The 14,275-nt window shown below is 46.8% G+C and overlaps 1 protein-coding gene across 2 annotated transcripts in view; it reads left to right on the top strand.

Annotated features, from left to right (window-relative positions):
- LOC126530928 (uncharacterized) overlaps positions 1 to 13,964 on the top strand; it is a 193,453-nt gene extending 179,489 nt beyond the window's left edge. For both annotated transcript variants that reach the window (XM_050178258.3, XM_050178257.3), the window contains one exon: positions 6,851 to 13,964. In XM_050178258.3, coding sequence (XP_050034215.1) covers positions 6,851 to 6,996 — 146 coding nt within the window. In that variant the 3' untranslated portion in view covers positions 6,997 to 13,964. The remainder of the gene's footprint in view (positions 1 to 6,850) is intronic.
- The last annotated feature ends 311 nt before the right edge of the window (positions 13,965 to 14,275 follow it).

Here is a 14,275-nt window from a genome sequence, read left to right as displayed (position 1 = left end):
AAACATCTCGGGCCGAATGTACAAATCTTTTCGTTTTCGAGAATGAACAAAAAGCATGTTTTAACTTTGTTTGCTGTCACAATTAGCCGGTGCCTACTCTTTTTGTGAACCGCTCCAGCGCACAAACACATTTTGTAATACTGGTCCCACTACTGAAGCGTCACGACGGGACTTCCGGCGATTGTCTTCTTAACTGCTTGTGCTACCGACCGACTGGTATCGCTATGGCTACTGTTATCCGTTTGCACGCTGCATGTCTATCTACTTTATTGTATTGATACGCGTGAGTTCTTTGCGCTGAGCGTTCAAACTTAGAGAGCAACTATAATTATCATAATTGTTCTTCAATCGTATTCTTTGTTCAACTAAATATAATTATCACTATGATTTGATCCATTCCTTCAAGTTCGAAGCAGTCGCGTTCACTGATGTTTATATCTGTACACACTCAAGGTAACATATTTTGTAAAAGGATAGAAAGTTGGGCGAGTTAGTACGGTAACATGATCTTGGATTGTAGCGCGAAGTGACACGGACACAGACTAGAAGCAGACAGGACGAGCGCTCGTACGCTAGGACAAGCGCTCGGCCTGTCTGCTTCTAGTCTGTGTCCGTGTCGCTTTTCGCACCACAATCCAAGATCATGTTAAGATATCCTGTGTTCACATAGTTTCGTCCCTGCTTAGTCAACATATTTCATTCTCTTCGCGAGTCATTCGCTTGCATAATCTTTATCAGCCCATAGCTGACTCGTCGTGGTCAGAACCGAATGGACTGACTCCGTGGCACAGAACAAGCGACGCTAAAAGCAGCGGAGATGCCTTTTGAGCGGAATCAACGAAGTCGCTCACACAGCTTAACTCGCTGTATGGCTCTTCAGCTTCGCAGGGGGTCCTCCCCTTTGCCATGACCAGTGAGCCCAACTCTGCAGCTTCGCGCATGGCACGAAACATATTCTTCCGGGGAACAGAAAAGACACGCTAGTCTCTACGGGGGAAAACCGAAATGATCAGCTAAATATGAAAGCTGGCAGTGGGGAGAGAAACGGGCCGTTCAGGATCTGCGGGGAAGCTGATGGGAAAGGGCAAGAGGGCGGGAAAAAAGGAGGCGGTGGTGAGCAACCGTGCGTGGCCGGACACCCACTAGAGGTCAATAGAGGCGGGAGAGTACTCGAGCGAGGTTTGGCTTCTGACGTAGACCGCAAGGTCGGGAGGTTAGAGGGCTGGGGAGAAGGGGTGAGCGAGGGGTGCCGGTCTGAACAGCTGCTGCGTTGATTTGCCGCCGCTGCTGCCGCTGTTCTTTTCGGCAGGGCTGGCAAGAAGGGAAGTTGGAGAGGGGGGGGGGGGGGGGGGCAGCTCAGTGAAAGCTTCTGCAGGCGCGGCTGCTGAGAGTCAATCGCGCTAACAGCGGTGGGGCGAAAGCTTTCGGAGCTGTCTGTCATCCGTGTGGGACAAAGCTGCAATGGCTGCCCTGACGGACAGTATAAGCCCTGGCGCTAAACAAACACAAGAAACGTCGATCGGTGAAGCGCACACAGTTAGCGCACGCGAGGAACTGAGCACAGCACTGCTTAGAAGCTGCGTCCTGCGAAACTGTAAGTGTGGCTACGACAGCTGGCTTTCATTGCTGCCCTCTCTCTGCCATTTGGTTCGTGGAGCTAAAGAGAACCTAAAAAAATGAGGAGACGTGTAGACCCACGACCCATTTCAACGGCTCCTCTGCTGTCGATGACGACAATTTCGAGACGTATACTGTTATTTTGTTTACCGGTTTCATTCGATTAATGCCGCTGCATTGCTCCCGCGGATGAAAATGACAAATGTCTCATGTCGACGCCTCCATACATATCACTTTTCCGGTTTTTTTCTTACTGTTCTTTTACTGGAAATAAAATGTTCGGAAAATTTTGCTTCCTAAAGGCGGGTACTCTGAAAACATAATATCGATACTAACGCTTCACACTTTAATGCCTTATACTGATAAAAATAAATGAAAATACGTGTTCTAATGCACCAGCAAGTTTTCAAACACCAGCGATCTTGCCAACGCTCTTATATACGTTGTTGTTTCTAAGGTACGACTAGGGGTAGGGTGTTGAGAATCTAGGTATACCCCATCAAAAGTATATTTAATGGTGACTCGGAACGTATAGAATAGCTAGCAAAGAGAGATGTGATGAGTCAAGTGGAACTCCCAACGGAAACCTTGTGAGTCTCGTTGGTGACATCGTGTACACAGCGCACAGAGGCGTCTTTCAGGGAAACCTTGAGTTCTCGTACCGCCGATAACTGATCATTCCCGTTTGAGCACTTTCTGTGGCCCTTGAAAAAGACGACGTAAATAAATGAGCATATCCGCGCCACTTAATTTATCACAGTGTTTACCTTCATGTAGTTTGACGACGGGCTCATAGCGTATCGTGTTTGTGAAAGAAGGCATCATATAATTCGCGCTACATCATAATTTCTGATTGTATTAGGGGCCACAGATCTACTCGTGCATGCATCGCGTCCCTTGCGTTACATTCACGTCTTTTAGTATGACTCCTTGTCGGCTTTCTGTTTGTAGCTGTTTTATTCCTTTTATTTCGAAGCGTTTTGTTACTATAGACCTCAAACCAACATACTTTTGAAACACAAAGTATGCAAGGAACTTACGTCACTGTATTCAACCGTAGTTCTTTTTCAGCTCGGGACACTTGTATTGACCTCGATGTTTTTTGACAGGAGAGAGAGAATATGAGAGAATAAGGGCAGAAAGGTTAGCCAGTGTAACCGTTTGGTTGGCTACTCTGCACTGAGGAATCGGAAAAGGATAGGAAAGATAAGGAGAAAGGAAGAGAAGATGTGAAGAGAATCTGTCTGCACGAGCACGAGGAAGTGAATTGACGTCGACAAGTTTGAGAATTCTCGCCACACTGCTAGCTTCTGAGCTCACACAGCTGCGAACGGAATGTTCTCATACTTATTAACTGCGTCATCAAACTCTCCAATATTTTCTCCCAGAACTAAGTGCGTCTCCCTCAAACGACGTTATTGTTCGGGGGAGGCTTTCGTGAGAGCTTGTTTATTAGAAAGCTCGCGGCGCACGCTAAGTGTTGTTCTCTGTCCCAATTGGCTTCCTGTGATTCGGTCTTATTTCGAGTTCGTTGTCACAACCTTCGAAGCCCTTCGCAAATCACAAGATCTATCGTGAGATACTCTTGAATGACTTCCGTAGCCCGCCTAACGCACCGACCAACGGAAGGTGCGCCAGCCTGCTCTCCTTGTGGCGCTGCAGGCTGGAGTCGATTATACTTAGGCTACTTGGTTCATGCGCTACCTTAACGCGTGCGCTTTTCAATTGGTAGCTAAGCAGCTGAGGGTGGCAGAACGCGCAACGAGCCGTGTGCGTTTCGTTTCTTCATATTGCCTGCCTTCTCGTACTGTGTTGTCGTGTACTGTTTGCCAACGAAGCGAAGAAGATTTTGGCGCTTCTCAATATCTGAGGCTTCGAAGCAGTGAAGGTTCTGGAGGAGCTGCGGTATGCGGCTCGATGACATACTCTGTAACGCCTCAAAACGTTTAACCAAAATATTTATTGTTCTTTTTTTTTCCAAAATATTCAGCTGCTAAACTATACTGTTCTGTTCTGTTATACATTGGTTGCTGTGGAGATATTGAGGCAGAAAGTACTTCGGCTATACGCCAGTTCTCTAGGTTTATTAACAATAAAATACTCCGTAATCTAGACGACAACTCTGTCACAGCCATCACGGCGTACTTCAATCACTGCTTTGACACTGGCACCCTCCCTAGTTCGTGGAAAGATGCCAGGGTAATTTTTATCCCAAAGCCAAACAAATCACTCAACACTTCTAATCTGAGGCCTATATCACTAACCTCTTGTCTAGGTAAAACACTCGAACACGTCATCCTCAACCGACTCATTAAATACATGGAAGACAACAATCTTTATCCATCAGAAATGGTTGGTTTTCGAAAATCTCTCTCATGCCAAGATATCATGCTTCGAATGAAGCATGACATCATTACACCCAATAGCAGTCTAGATACCCAAGCAATTCTCAGTCTGGACCTCCACGGAGCCTTCAATAACGTTTCACATTCCGCCATCCTCCGAGAGCTTAATCTCATTGGTGTTGGCGGAAAGACATATGACGACATATGTACCTTCTTATTCAACCGTACCGCAACGATACACATAGGCACAGAGCAATCCCTTTCGCACGTTTTAGGTAGCTGCGGCACGCCCCAAGGCTCAGTGCTGTCCCCTTTTCTTTTTAATCTTTTTATGATGCCGATGGCGCAAGCATTGCGGTCTAATCCTGATCTCAAGTTTTCACTCTACGCTGATGACATCACTCTTTCGACGACTGGTGGCTCCGATGGAGAGATTCAAGACACTCTTCAGGCCGCAGCAGACGCCGTCGTGGCGCATGCCGGGGCTATGAGTCTCACATGCTCCCCTCAAAAATCCGAGCTACTTCTTCTGCCATCCCACCAGTGGGCCGGAAAACACATGTATAGTATACAGGTCATCCTAAACCACATCCCCGTTACTAGAGTGGACAGGCTTCGGGTGCTCGGTTTACACATTCAAAGCAACCGGCTCAACACATATACCCTACATACACTCCCCACCACAGTCGATCACACCCTGCGCCTTCTAGGGCGAGTCTCCAATAAACATGGCGGACTAAGGGAGGCCGAACTTCTCCGCTTGATCCAGGCCTTCGTTATCAGTAATATTACATTCGCAGCATCATATCTACATTTCCTTAAATCAGAATCAGATAAGATCGACACTCTTTTACGCAAAATATATAAATTCGCTCTGGGGGTCCCCATACGTACGTCCACTGAAAGGCTAATGCTTACTGGAACTTTCAACACACTGAACTCAGAGAAGCCCACCTCACATCCCAATATAGCAGACTTTCTAACACCGCAACAAATCGCCACATTCTACAAACTCTTTCTATCACTGCGGCACCCATCATCAAGACTAAATACACCATTCCACATCAGATACACGAAAACCTCTGCATCCCCCAACTTCCTAAAAACATGCTCCCTGTGCCACAAACAGCGCAGGAGGCAGCGAGCAAATGCTCTCCAAAAACAATTCTGCACCTCAAAATACGTGTTCTATGTTGATGCCGCCGAATATGGGAACAGAAATCATTACGCAATATCAGTCATTAACTCTCACGGCCAGGTCGCTGCGGCCGCCTCCATTCCTGGCTCTTCCTCGGAGGAGGCGGAGGAAGCGGAGGAAGCCCTGGCCCTCACAATCCCAAATTCATCAGTTATCGTTAGCGACTCCAAAGCAGCCATACATAAATTCGGAGCGGGTAGGGTCTCTAAGCCAGCCCTTTCTCTCCTCTTGGCCCATCCTTTCCATCAAACTGTTGCATTAATTTGGACTCCCGCGCATGCGGGCCTTGCCGGAAACGAGGCGGCTCATGCCAGTGACCGAGGATTTACAGTCCGGGCTCAGGCATCAGATGTGTCGGACCTCGCCACGGAGGAGGCGCCGTTTACAGCGCGGGATCGACTTATTACCTACCACGAAATCTGCACACTCTACCGATTAGACCGTTTAACCTTTCCTCCACTCATGGGCAAATCCCCGCGTAGGTGTGAAGTTCTGTGGCGACAGCTGCAGACTCGCACCTTTCCGTCCCCTTACCTCTTCCACCGCATTCATCCCGCCAATTAAATTTCTCCCTCGTGTAAATTCTGTGTCTCTCCCAAAGCAGACTTAAACCACATCATGTGGGGGTGCCCTAAGGACCGCCTTCCCCCTTTCCTCAAGCAATTAATATCTAGTGAGGAGCAGTGGGAGGCTGCCTTGCGCAGCTCGAGGCCCGATCTTCAGGAGGCCATCCTGGAGTGGGCTGAGAGGATAAAGGAGGCCTACTTCAAGTAGTTCCTCCCCCCACTCTCTATTCTATTGCCCCCTTCCCTTTAAAGAGGGATAAATAAAGTTTTGCATCATCATCATCATCATCTAGGTTTAGATAGATAGATAGATAGATAGATAGATAGATAGATAGATAGATAGATAGATAGATAGATAGATAGATAGATAGATAGATAGATAGATAGATAGATAGATAGATAGATAGATAGATAGATAGATAGATACGGACGGACGGACGGACGGACGGACGGACGGACGGACGGACGGATGGATGGATGGATGGATGGATGGATGGATGGATGGATGGATGGATGGATATACTAACTGTGCTGCCTATGCCATTATACTGACTGTACTACTACTTTTACTGACTGCACTAATAGAGACTTTTAGCTTGCACGCTATTCCGGTAAACGGGAGCGGTTTGGGCGGATTACCGGATGGTCGGGGCGTAAACGTGAGCGGTGAAGCCGCCTGGTGTTGTAGAGCTCAACCAGACAAACGCATAGCTAAAACTGCAGTAACTCGCCATATCCTGCTTCGCCACTCGTGCAAATTTTTGGCAGCGGCGTAATTGTGAACACGATTACGCCACTGTCGAAAATTTACGCCAGCAGCTAAGCAGAATATAGTAATTAGCTCAGTGTTTGTTTGGTTGAGCTTTGCGCCACCAGCTGGCGCCACCAATCTGGCCGCTCACGTTGACGCCCCCGCTAAACCGGAAAACCGCCCGCGCTTGCCCGAATACCGGACACGCTAAAAGTCTCTATTGACTGCCCTACTTATTGTACTAGTGATTACTACCACTGTACTGACTTTCTGACTGTACTGTACTGACTATACTCACTCGGATTGTGACTAAAGCCGCAATCTTTTTGTTTTTCTTCCTGTTTTCCTTCAATCCCGCCCCTCTCGTGCGCAGTGAGGAAAGAGAACGAAAACCTGTTCCGGCTACCGACGTCCACGGCCGCCACCACCACGACAGGAAGCACCGTGACGGCGACGGCTACCACAACGTTCGCGTCGGACAACGCGACGCTGACCGCGCCGCCGGTGGCCGTCGGCTGACCCCGCCGCCTGGCCCTGACGTATGGTTGGTCCGAGTGCCACCACCGCCATCACCACCACCACAATCGCCACAGGAGATGTTCGTTACTGCTTCGGGACGACGTCGGGAAGATTCGGAAGGACCGCTACACAATGATTCGTGGTTTAGCTGAGGTTCGTTGCCTCAGACGAGGAAGGTGCGGAATGCATGCATAGCTTGACCAAACGTGGCTTCGCCTGTCCAGCGGCGGAGAACCGGAACATCTGTAGCATACTCGCTACCTGTTAGAAATCACCCCCATCTTTCGCTATCGCAGGGATTCACACGATATCACTGCATACTCTTCTTTTTACTTTTCTTATTGTGTTTATTTGTAATCTTAAGCTTTTCTCTTACACATCTGTATAGTTCGCCTTGCTACTCTCTTATCTTTTTCCTGTTCATTCAAGATCGCGTTGATACTTCTCTCATTTGTACACGCTCTGCTTTTTATGTAGACAAGTTGTCGTTTCCTCAAGTCGCGTTCAGTCAATAGCTCAGTCACTTATACTCATTCGTGGCTTTGAACTGTTGTCCCCCGGAAACCTTCAACGTGGTTCACCTTCTTAAGGAGATTCCTCTTCAGTCAAAGCAGGGGCAATGATGCAACGGTAACTACGCTGTCTTGCTTAACTGCGGCTGTGGGAAAAAGGAAAGAAAAACTCTTTTCACAACAGACTCTCAAGGAGTCGCACTTGTGACAGCGTTACTGAGGAAAAAAGAAAGGTGTTTTCACTTCGGAGAAAAATATAATTTATTATTTCTTTTCTCTAACTTCCTTATTCTAATTCTAACCCCGCACGCCGTTTATTCTACGATGCCATAAATGCGTCTTTTCGAACTTCGACAGATAGCTTCATTTGAGGGTATGGAAAATGCTCTGCGAAGTGAGAAATTTTTCGTCCTCATCTACTCTTGCCCGTTCTTCGGCGCTGGCCACGCGAAATCACGGAGCACAAGCGAAACGCGTTGCTCAAAGTGGCGTCCGCGTGTACCTCGAGAGAGAACAGTTGTGGCCTCGAGCTCTCGTCTGATTGATCGCACGGAGCTCGTCGCGCGTATGACACCCTTGGAAGCGCCGACTTCGACAACTCGAGCGTCGCCAGGCAAGCAGCGGCGTGGTGTCTCGGCTTCAACGCCAACCCGTACACTGCACAGTCTCCATTAACTGGAGTCGCCAGTGACGCCAGCGTATATGTCTCACTTCTCTGGGTCAATGCGACAGTGAGAAAGACGGACGCCCCTGCGGCATTCTCGGTCACCGGTGATGATGTCACTGCAGAGTTGTTGTTCTTTTCTTTTCCGTCTGTCTGTCTTTCTTCATGTTTCTCTCGTGGTGAGTCATTTCGTGTAGCATTGCTCAGTCCACGTGACAGCGACTCGAAAGTAAGCCTTTCGCGTGTCTGTCTGACCATCTAGCGTTGTTTTCGTTGTGTCGTCGGTGTGTGCGTTCCACGTGCAGGTGAAAAGAAAAGAGAGAGGAAGCAGGAGGGACCATGAATGAATCGTTGAAAACAAGCGTGACGCAGTTGCGATTATTAACACTTGGAGAGTGCTCGGTACTTTGTTAGGAGTCCGGATGGCACTGCTTTTGTTACGAAAGAGTAGTTATGACTTTCTGGATGTGGTGAAAGTAAGTAACAAGAATAAGCTGAATGCTGAACTCTTTGCATACGTAAGATCGCATTATACTCTCTCACTTCGAATATAGAATTCGAGTTTTCTGGGAGATAAAGAGCTCAGTACTTAGCTTAGCAGTAGTTACGGAGCTCAGTAGCCGCCAGTCTCAACCGTTTCCATGGCTACGAGACGCATTATTGTTTAATTTAACCTGTCTTAGCTCCCGTTTTCTAGATAACCTACAACAGTTTTCAGACGTTAGGGTATCGCAAAACGCATCAACGATTTCCAAGATGTTATGAGTCAACAAACCGTACCGTACCGGTATTCAAACACCTTAAACGGCGTTCACGGGTTCACACAGACACACGTAGCGCCTTTAGTATCGGTACCATTGGCTAAATTCTCTAACCAGGAACTGTGTACGTCTTGATGTAGCGGGCTGTTTTAGCGTCGATCTCCATATCGACGGGAGAGCAGCAAAATTCCCGAATTGGTGCTTCAAGAAGAAAATATACGCACGAGATACGCTGTATGGCCTAGCGTACTAAGTTGAGTTACCAGGCCTAAAAGCACGCAGCCACCTCTTGTGTGACGGCCTGGCGAAACAGGGATCGCCCTTCAGCAGCTCTCTAATTCGTATTCATATTCACAGAGTACTGGACACTGATTTTTTTTATATACTGCTTTCCTATACATAGGTGCGGAGGCTGCAATGCTTTAGAAATTTAGGCGACTGTGACGCATTGCTCAAACGAGTTGAAAACGCAGAATCTTCTTTCATGGTCCCTGGGAAGTGGCGAATCTTTCGCGCCTGTTCAAGTGTACTGATAAGACGAGTGATATCACTGCTTGTATTACAGAGTGAGCAGTGTGACAGTGTTTAGTGATATCATATGTAGATGTTACGAAAATTTGTCAACTCTTCATCGTCTTGCAGTGGGTGATAGGTTGTTTTGTAGAGATTGTATACATTGTTTGGTAGAGATATACTTATGGCTTGCATCAAAATGCGACCTATAGGTGAAGCCGGAATACGAGCAGTACTGACTTGAACGTTTTCTGCTAAAGCGCACGCAAAAACGATCGTAGTTGCGTGACGACGAAACAGAAAACGAGTATTAAACCAAGCTCACAGTTAGGAAAATAAAAATAAAAGCTAAAGTAGGCACGTATAGTTACGCTTGTCGTGCTTTGTGGTGCAGCAACCGCGTTGAAATGAGGATTACTTTTGTTGAGAGGTGAAAACCGCCAAGAAAAGCGTAGAAAGAAAAAAAAAGCTATTCTTTTAATTTCTTTGCAGTGACATATGTCAGCACAAAGTCTTTCCGCGTACTTCACGAGAATTCAGTTAGGCAAGCACGCGAGTTTGTTCGCGCAATGTTTACCCTAGTGCAATTGCAAACACGGGCCAACAGTTTTTTTCAAACACGCAATTTGGAATCTGGGGCAATAGGCTTTTTATCGTGCTGTCATCTTCAGATCACTAATTATCAATGTTCGCTCATACGCTATCAGTGATGTTCTTTTCAATTACCTGCGACTGAAATAGCAGTGTTTTCTTTCCTTGTTTTGAACAGCCGCGCTTTTCCAGAGTCACTATAACAGAAAAAAAAGAGGTAGTCGCAATTCGTCATATTCTTCGTTCACCGCAAGGGACGTTTCCTGCACAACTGGCCGCAATCTTCCTCATATTGACATCACAACACCGCGCTATAACTTTATGCGCTCGCGGAGCGCTCGACGGAAAGTGGTGGCGAGCATGGAACTGAGAGCGGAGCCCGTGCAGGCCTCCGCGCAAGACTACACAAAGGAGACTATCCCCCGTTTTATACGAACGTTCGAATCTACTCCACGCATCAGCCCGTCGACCCAGCGCCCCGCTTTATACGACATCCAAATTCAGCAGCCATGGCCGATCAGGAAGCTTTCTCTCTGCATTCGAGGTGTACACAGTTAGCTGCATGTATCTCGGCGACGCGCCGATGATTGTAGTGCGAAACTCTCTGCCGCGCACCCTCGCAGGAAATGCCGAATTCATCTTATACTCTGCATTTCTCAGCCCATTTGTCACGCGCCACAGAGTGAAAGCTAGTTCGAACTGGCCGCGGCATTAGATTACAATGAGTAATTGCGAGCAGCAAGCGACGACGCGAGTTCATTTCGCCAGTGCTGCTCAGTTAGTTTCATCGCCGACCAGGTCACCGCGTCCACCGCTGGCACTTGTGAAACGAGTCGGCGTTGCTTGTAGCTCTTGTCGTACGCGAAACGCCAATAAAGCCCGGCGACAAATGAAATGGCGATTCTCGTACGTCGCGCGTATAGCGCCATAAGCTGCCAGACACATACATCGCTGAAAGTAAACCACGATCTCAGTGCGTACAATAACGGAGCGACAGGAAGGAGATATCCTTGAATACGGCGCGGATCAGTCATAGTTTAGACAATCGTGGTGGGGCACTTTGTAAAGGTGTTACATCACATTTATACACTGAGGGGACAGTCGCCACTCTCCTATATACATACAAAGACAATGGCCAGCGCGTGATACAGACATTAATCACGCGCGTTGCCTCCCTGATTTTCTTTATCTTTTTTTTTTCTTGTTTAGAAGTACGTCTAGCGAACATCCTTGGTGTAGCCATTTATAGGACGTCTCGTGTTCAGGTCAGACTATCTGTGTGTACGCGCGAACTCGTCGCCGCTGTACGACAACATTGCTCCAATGCGAACGCGCCGTTATAGTGTAGACCTTGGTGCGAGGGGAGGCTGCTGCGTAAGAACACACAGCATTACGTGGTTAACTTTATCGCCTCTTGTAGTGTCTGGTCGACTTATCTTGCCTTCAGCATGGGCTGTTGCATGGCAATTGGTATGTTCCCAGCATGTGCAGTTCTTAAACAGTGAAGGACCACGACGGTATACCACTGATACAGTAAACATCGCGAAACATGACTCGCTTATAAAGTGGCAACTGAACGCGAAGCTGCGGGTAAATGTACAGGAGATGCAGAATTCAGTCCGTTAAATAAATAAGAAAACTGCTCAAACGAGCAGTAAATTTTCAATGCCACAAAATGCTACGAGGTTGGCCAGCACCGCCATTCCAGAAACATCGCGAAAGCCTTGCTTCGTATTGCGCAGATGGTGTCAACTTGCCTAAGCTACACCACGTCGATTGAGATGACGTGCACACGCTCGGTGTTCCGGTGTTTAGTTGCACAAATATAGCCAATTATGTCTTATTCGCGTACACGCTATCGGCTGGCTGCTGAAAGATAGCGAGAGCGTTAACGCTTGGCTGCGCAGTGCTCGCTTCTAATTTGGCAGTACAGCTTGTCACCGATGTAGCAGCGCCGGCGGCAAAAACATTCGTAACTTATACGCCTCACGGGCGTGACAGTAATGAGGTTACGAACGCTCTTCCGTCCTCGCTTCATTAGGCGTGCATTGTTGACTTCTTCGGAGATGCATACCTCCTCAAACTATATACAATGTTTACGATGGCATTATCCGAGTGCTGCATAGCATGATGTCTCCAGTGTGCTACAGGACAAGTTCTATTGACTGGCGTAGCCGTTGTACAAAAGGAAGGTGCGAGTTGAACGCAGCATGTTTTCACACCCCTTTCACAATGTCACGTTTTCACTGATTTTTATCTTCACAGGCGCAACGAGAAGTGACAAAGGGTATATGATGTATAAACTGCGCTGGTTTCCGGCTGAACGTCGTCGCTTTGATTGTGTTCCCTTGTCAGGTTGCACGGTATGTCACGCTGTCTTGTGGAGGAGAAGAAACTTTGCGGTTCAACAGTACGCGTGGTGTGTTTTCACAAACGAATCTCACGGCCGGAACAATGCAACAATATTACTTCAATTCTGTTCGTTTTCATATTTGCACACTGGCCTGAGCGGCACCCTGCCAACCGTTATCACAATAATCAGACACTAAGGAGCGGTATATAATAACAATGTAATAGAATGGGGATAAAGAAATGCTACATTATTCCGACCAATCTTACTTTTGTTGGTGTTGGTTGTTGTTCCCAGTTAGACAAAGTGCAGCAGTATCCAATTTAACTATTTTGGACGTTTATTTAATATCAAAATGATTGCTCAGGTCTAGTTAAAAAAACCAGCGAAGTTCTCATTGGTATGGCGTTGGTTACCATTGGTATGGCAAGCTTCTACTTTTTTTTTTCATTTCAAGGTAACATACTGCAGAAATTAAGGTTTTTTTCTTAGCGAGTAATTTTCTCGACTTCAACGCGTTGCGTACTGTACCACGCATAATTGCAGCAAGCGTTGTTATATATATGAGAAGACATAATGCAATGAACGTTACTCAGAATCGAGCAATACGGCTGGAGAAACATGTAGCTGACTTTGGACAACTATTAAAAAAATGTTTTCAATGAGACAAATGTTACCTAGTAATCACCAACTGCCATACAGGTACAAGAAAGTTATTGGCGCTGGTTTCTTAAACTCTTTCTGTCAAGAAAAGTCAGTTGAAAAAAATTTATTTCCTACAGATGGTTCCAAACAGGCAGCGACTAGTTGTAACTGCTCCCTTTGTGAAGCTTACAGACGCATTTGCGACGCATTTTGTGGTCGACATTGTCTGAAATCCCCTTCGGCGAAAGATCTGACCGCACTCGCTATGGAAAGAATTGATTTACTTTTTCGCGAGAAAATAAAGGAAGCTCTTGCATTAGGTGTTATCTAATGCAATCGCAACCTGAAAATTGATCAGTTATAACAATGCAAGTGATCGAAGTGTCTGCAAGTCTCGAAGTGTCTGCATTCCAACGTGGAAGTCCTGCATATAAACTGACCTTGTCACCGAGAAAATTATTAAGGCACAGTCCGCGTAAAGACGCAAAAGCAAGACAAATACACAGGACGTTTCTAGCACCCCAATGCACTGTTCGACTCTTGGCACCTCCTTTTACTCTATCTGGTATCAATCACTGGTCACGTGAGGAAAAATGAAAAGGCGTATGGGAGGTGATTTTTCTTATCTATACAGCTCCAGTGATCACATTAGGGGCGGGAGAGCGACGTCCGACGAGAAGCAGTGACGCACCTTTATGACGTCACAGTGTCTCGCGGAGAACGGTATTTTTTTTTTTTGTTTAGATCGGGAGGATTGTGTGTGTATTGCAACACTCTTTTCGAGCGTTCTCTTTTTGTTCCATTCCTAGCTGCTCGCGTGCCAAAGCCGTGTGTGATGTTGTATTTGCAAACGTGCTAATAATACTTGTATGTTTCTAGTCACTCGATTAGGTTTATATCGCAAGGAGACAATAAAGTATCGTCAACCGCAAGCGGCGTTCACAGCCTCATTTATTTCTGACAATCTTCAAACTGTGTTAAAGCGGCACGAAAGAGAAACACAAAAATCCATTTAGCCTCTTCAGTGCCGAAGGCAATGCAGGGAGGGAAATGAGTAACTGTGTTTAAAACGTTATTTCACACTATCTGAACAGCTCACAAAAATTAATTGGTAACATAAAGAACATTGTGAAACCGAAAATCGTGTCCACAACTGTTGGCACAAGTTGCGAAAACATTTCGTAAGCTGCTCGCAGCTTCTTTTTTTTTTTTTTAATGCTGTCACAGCCAAGATATGGCTCCC

The sequence above is a fragment of the Dermacentor andersoni genome, chromosome 5, assembly GCF_023375885.2.
Source record: "Dermacentor andersoni chromosome 5, qqDerAnde1_hic_scaffold, whole genome shotgun sequence".
Lineage (NCBI taxonomy): Eukaryota > Metazoa > Arthropoda > Arachnida > Ixodida > Ixodidae > Dermacentor > Dermacentor andersoni.
The sequence above is the reverse complement of the archived record's forward strand: the minus strand, read 5'-3'. Positions and strand labels throughout refer to the sequence as shown.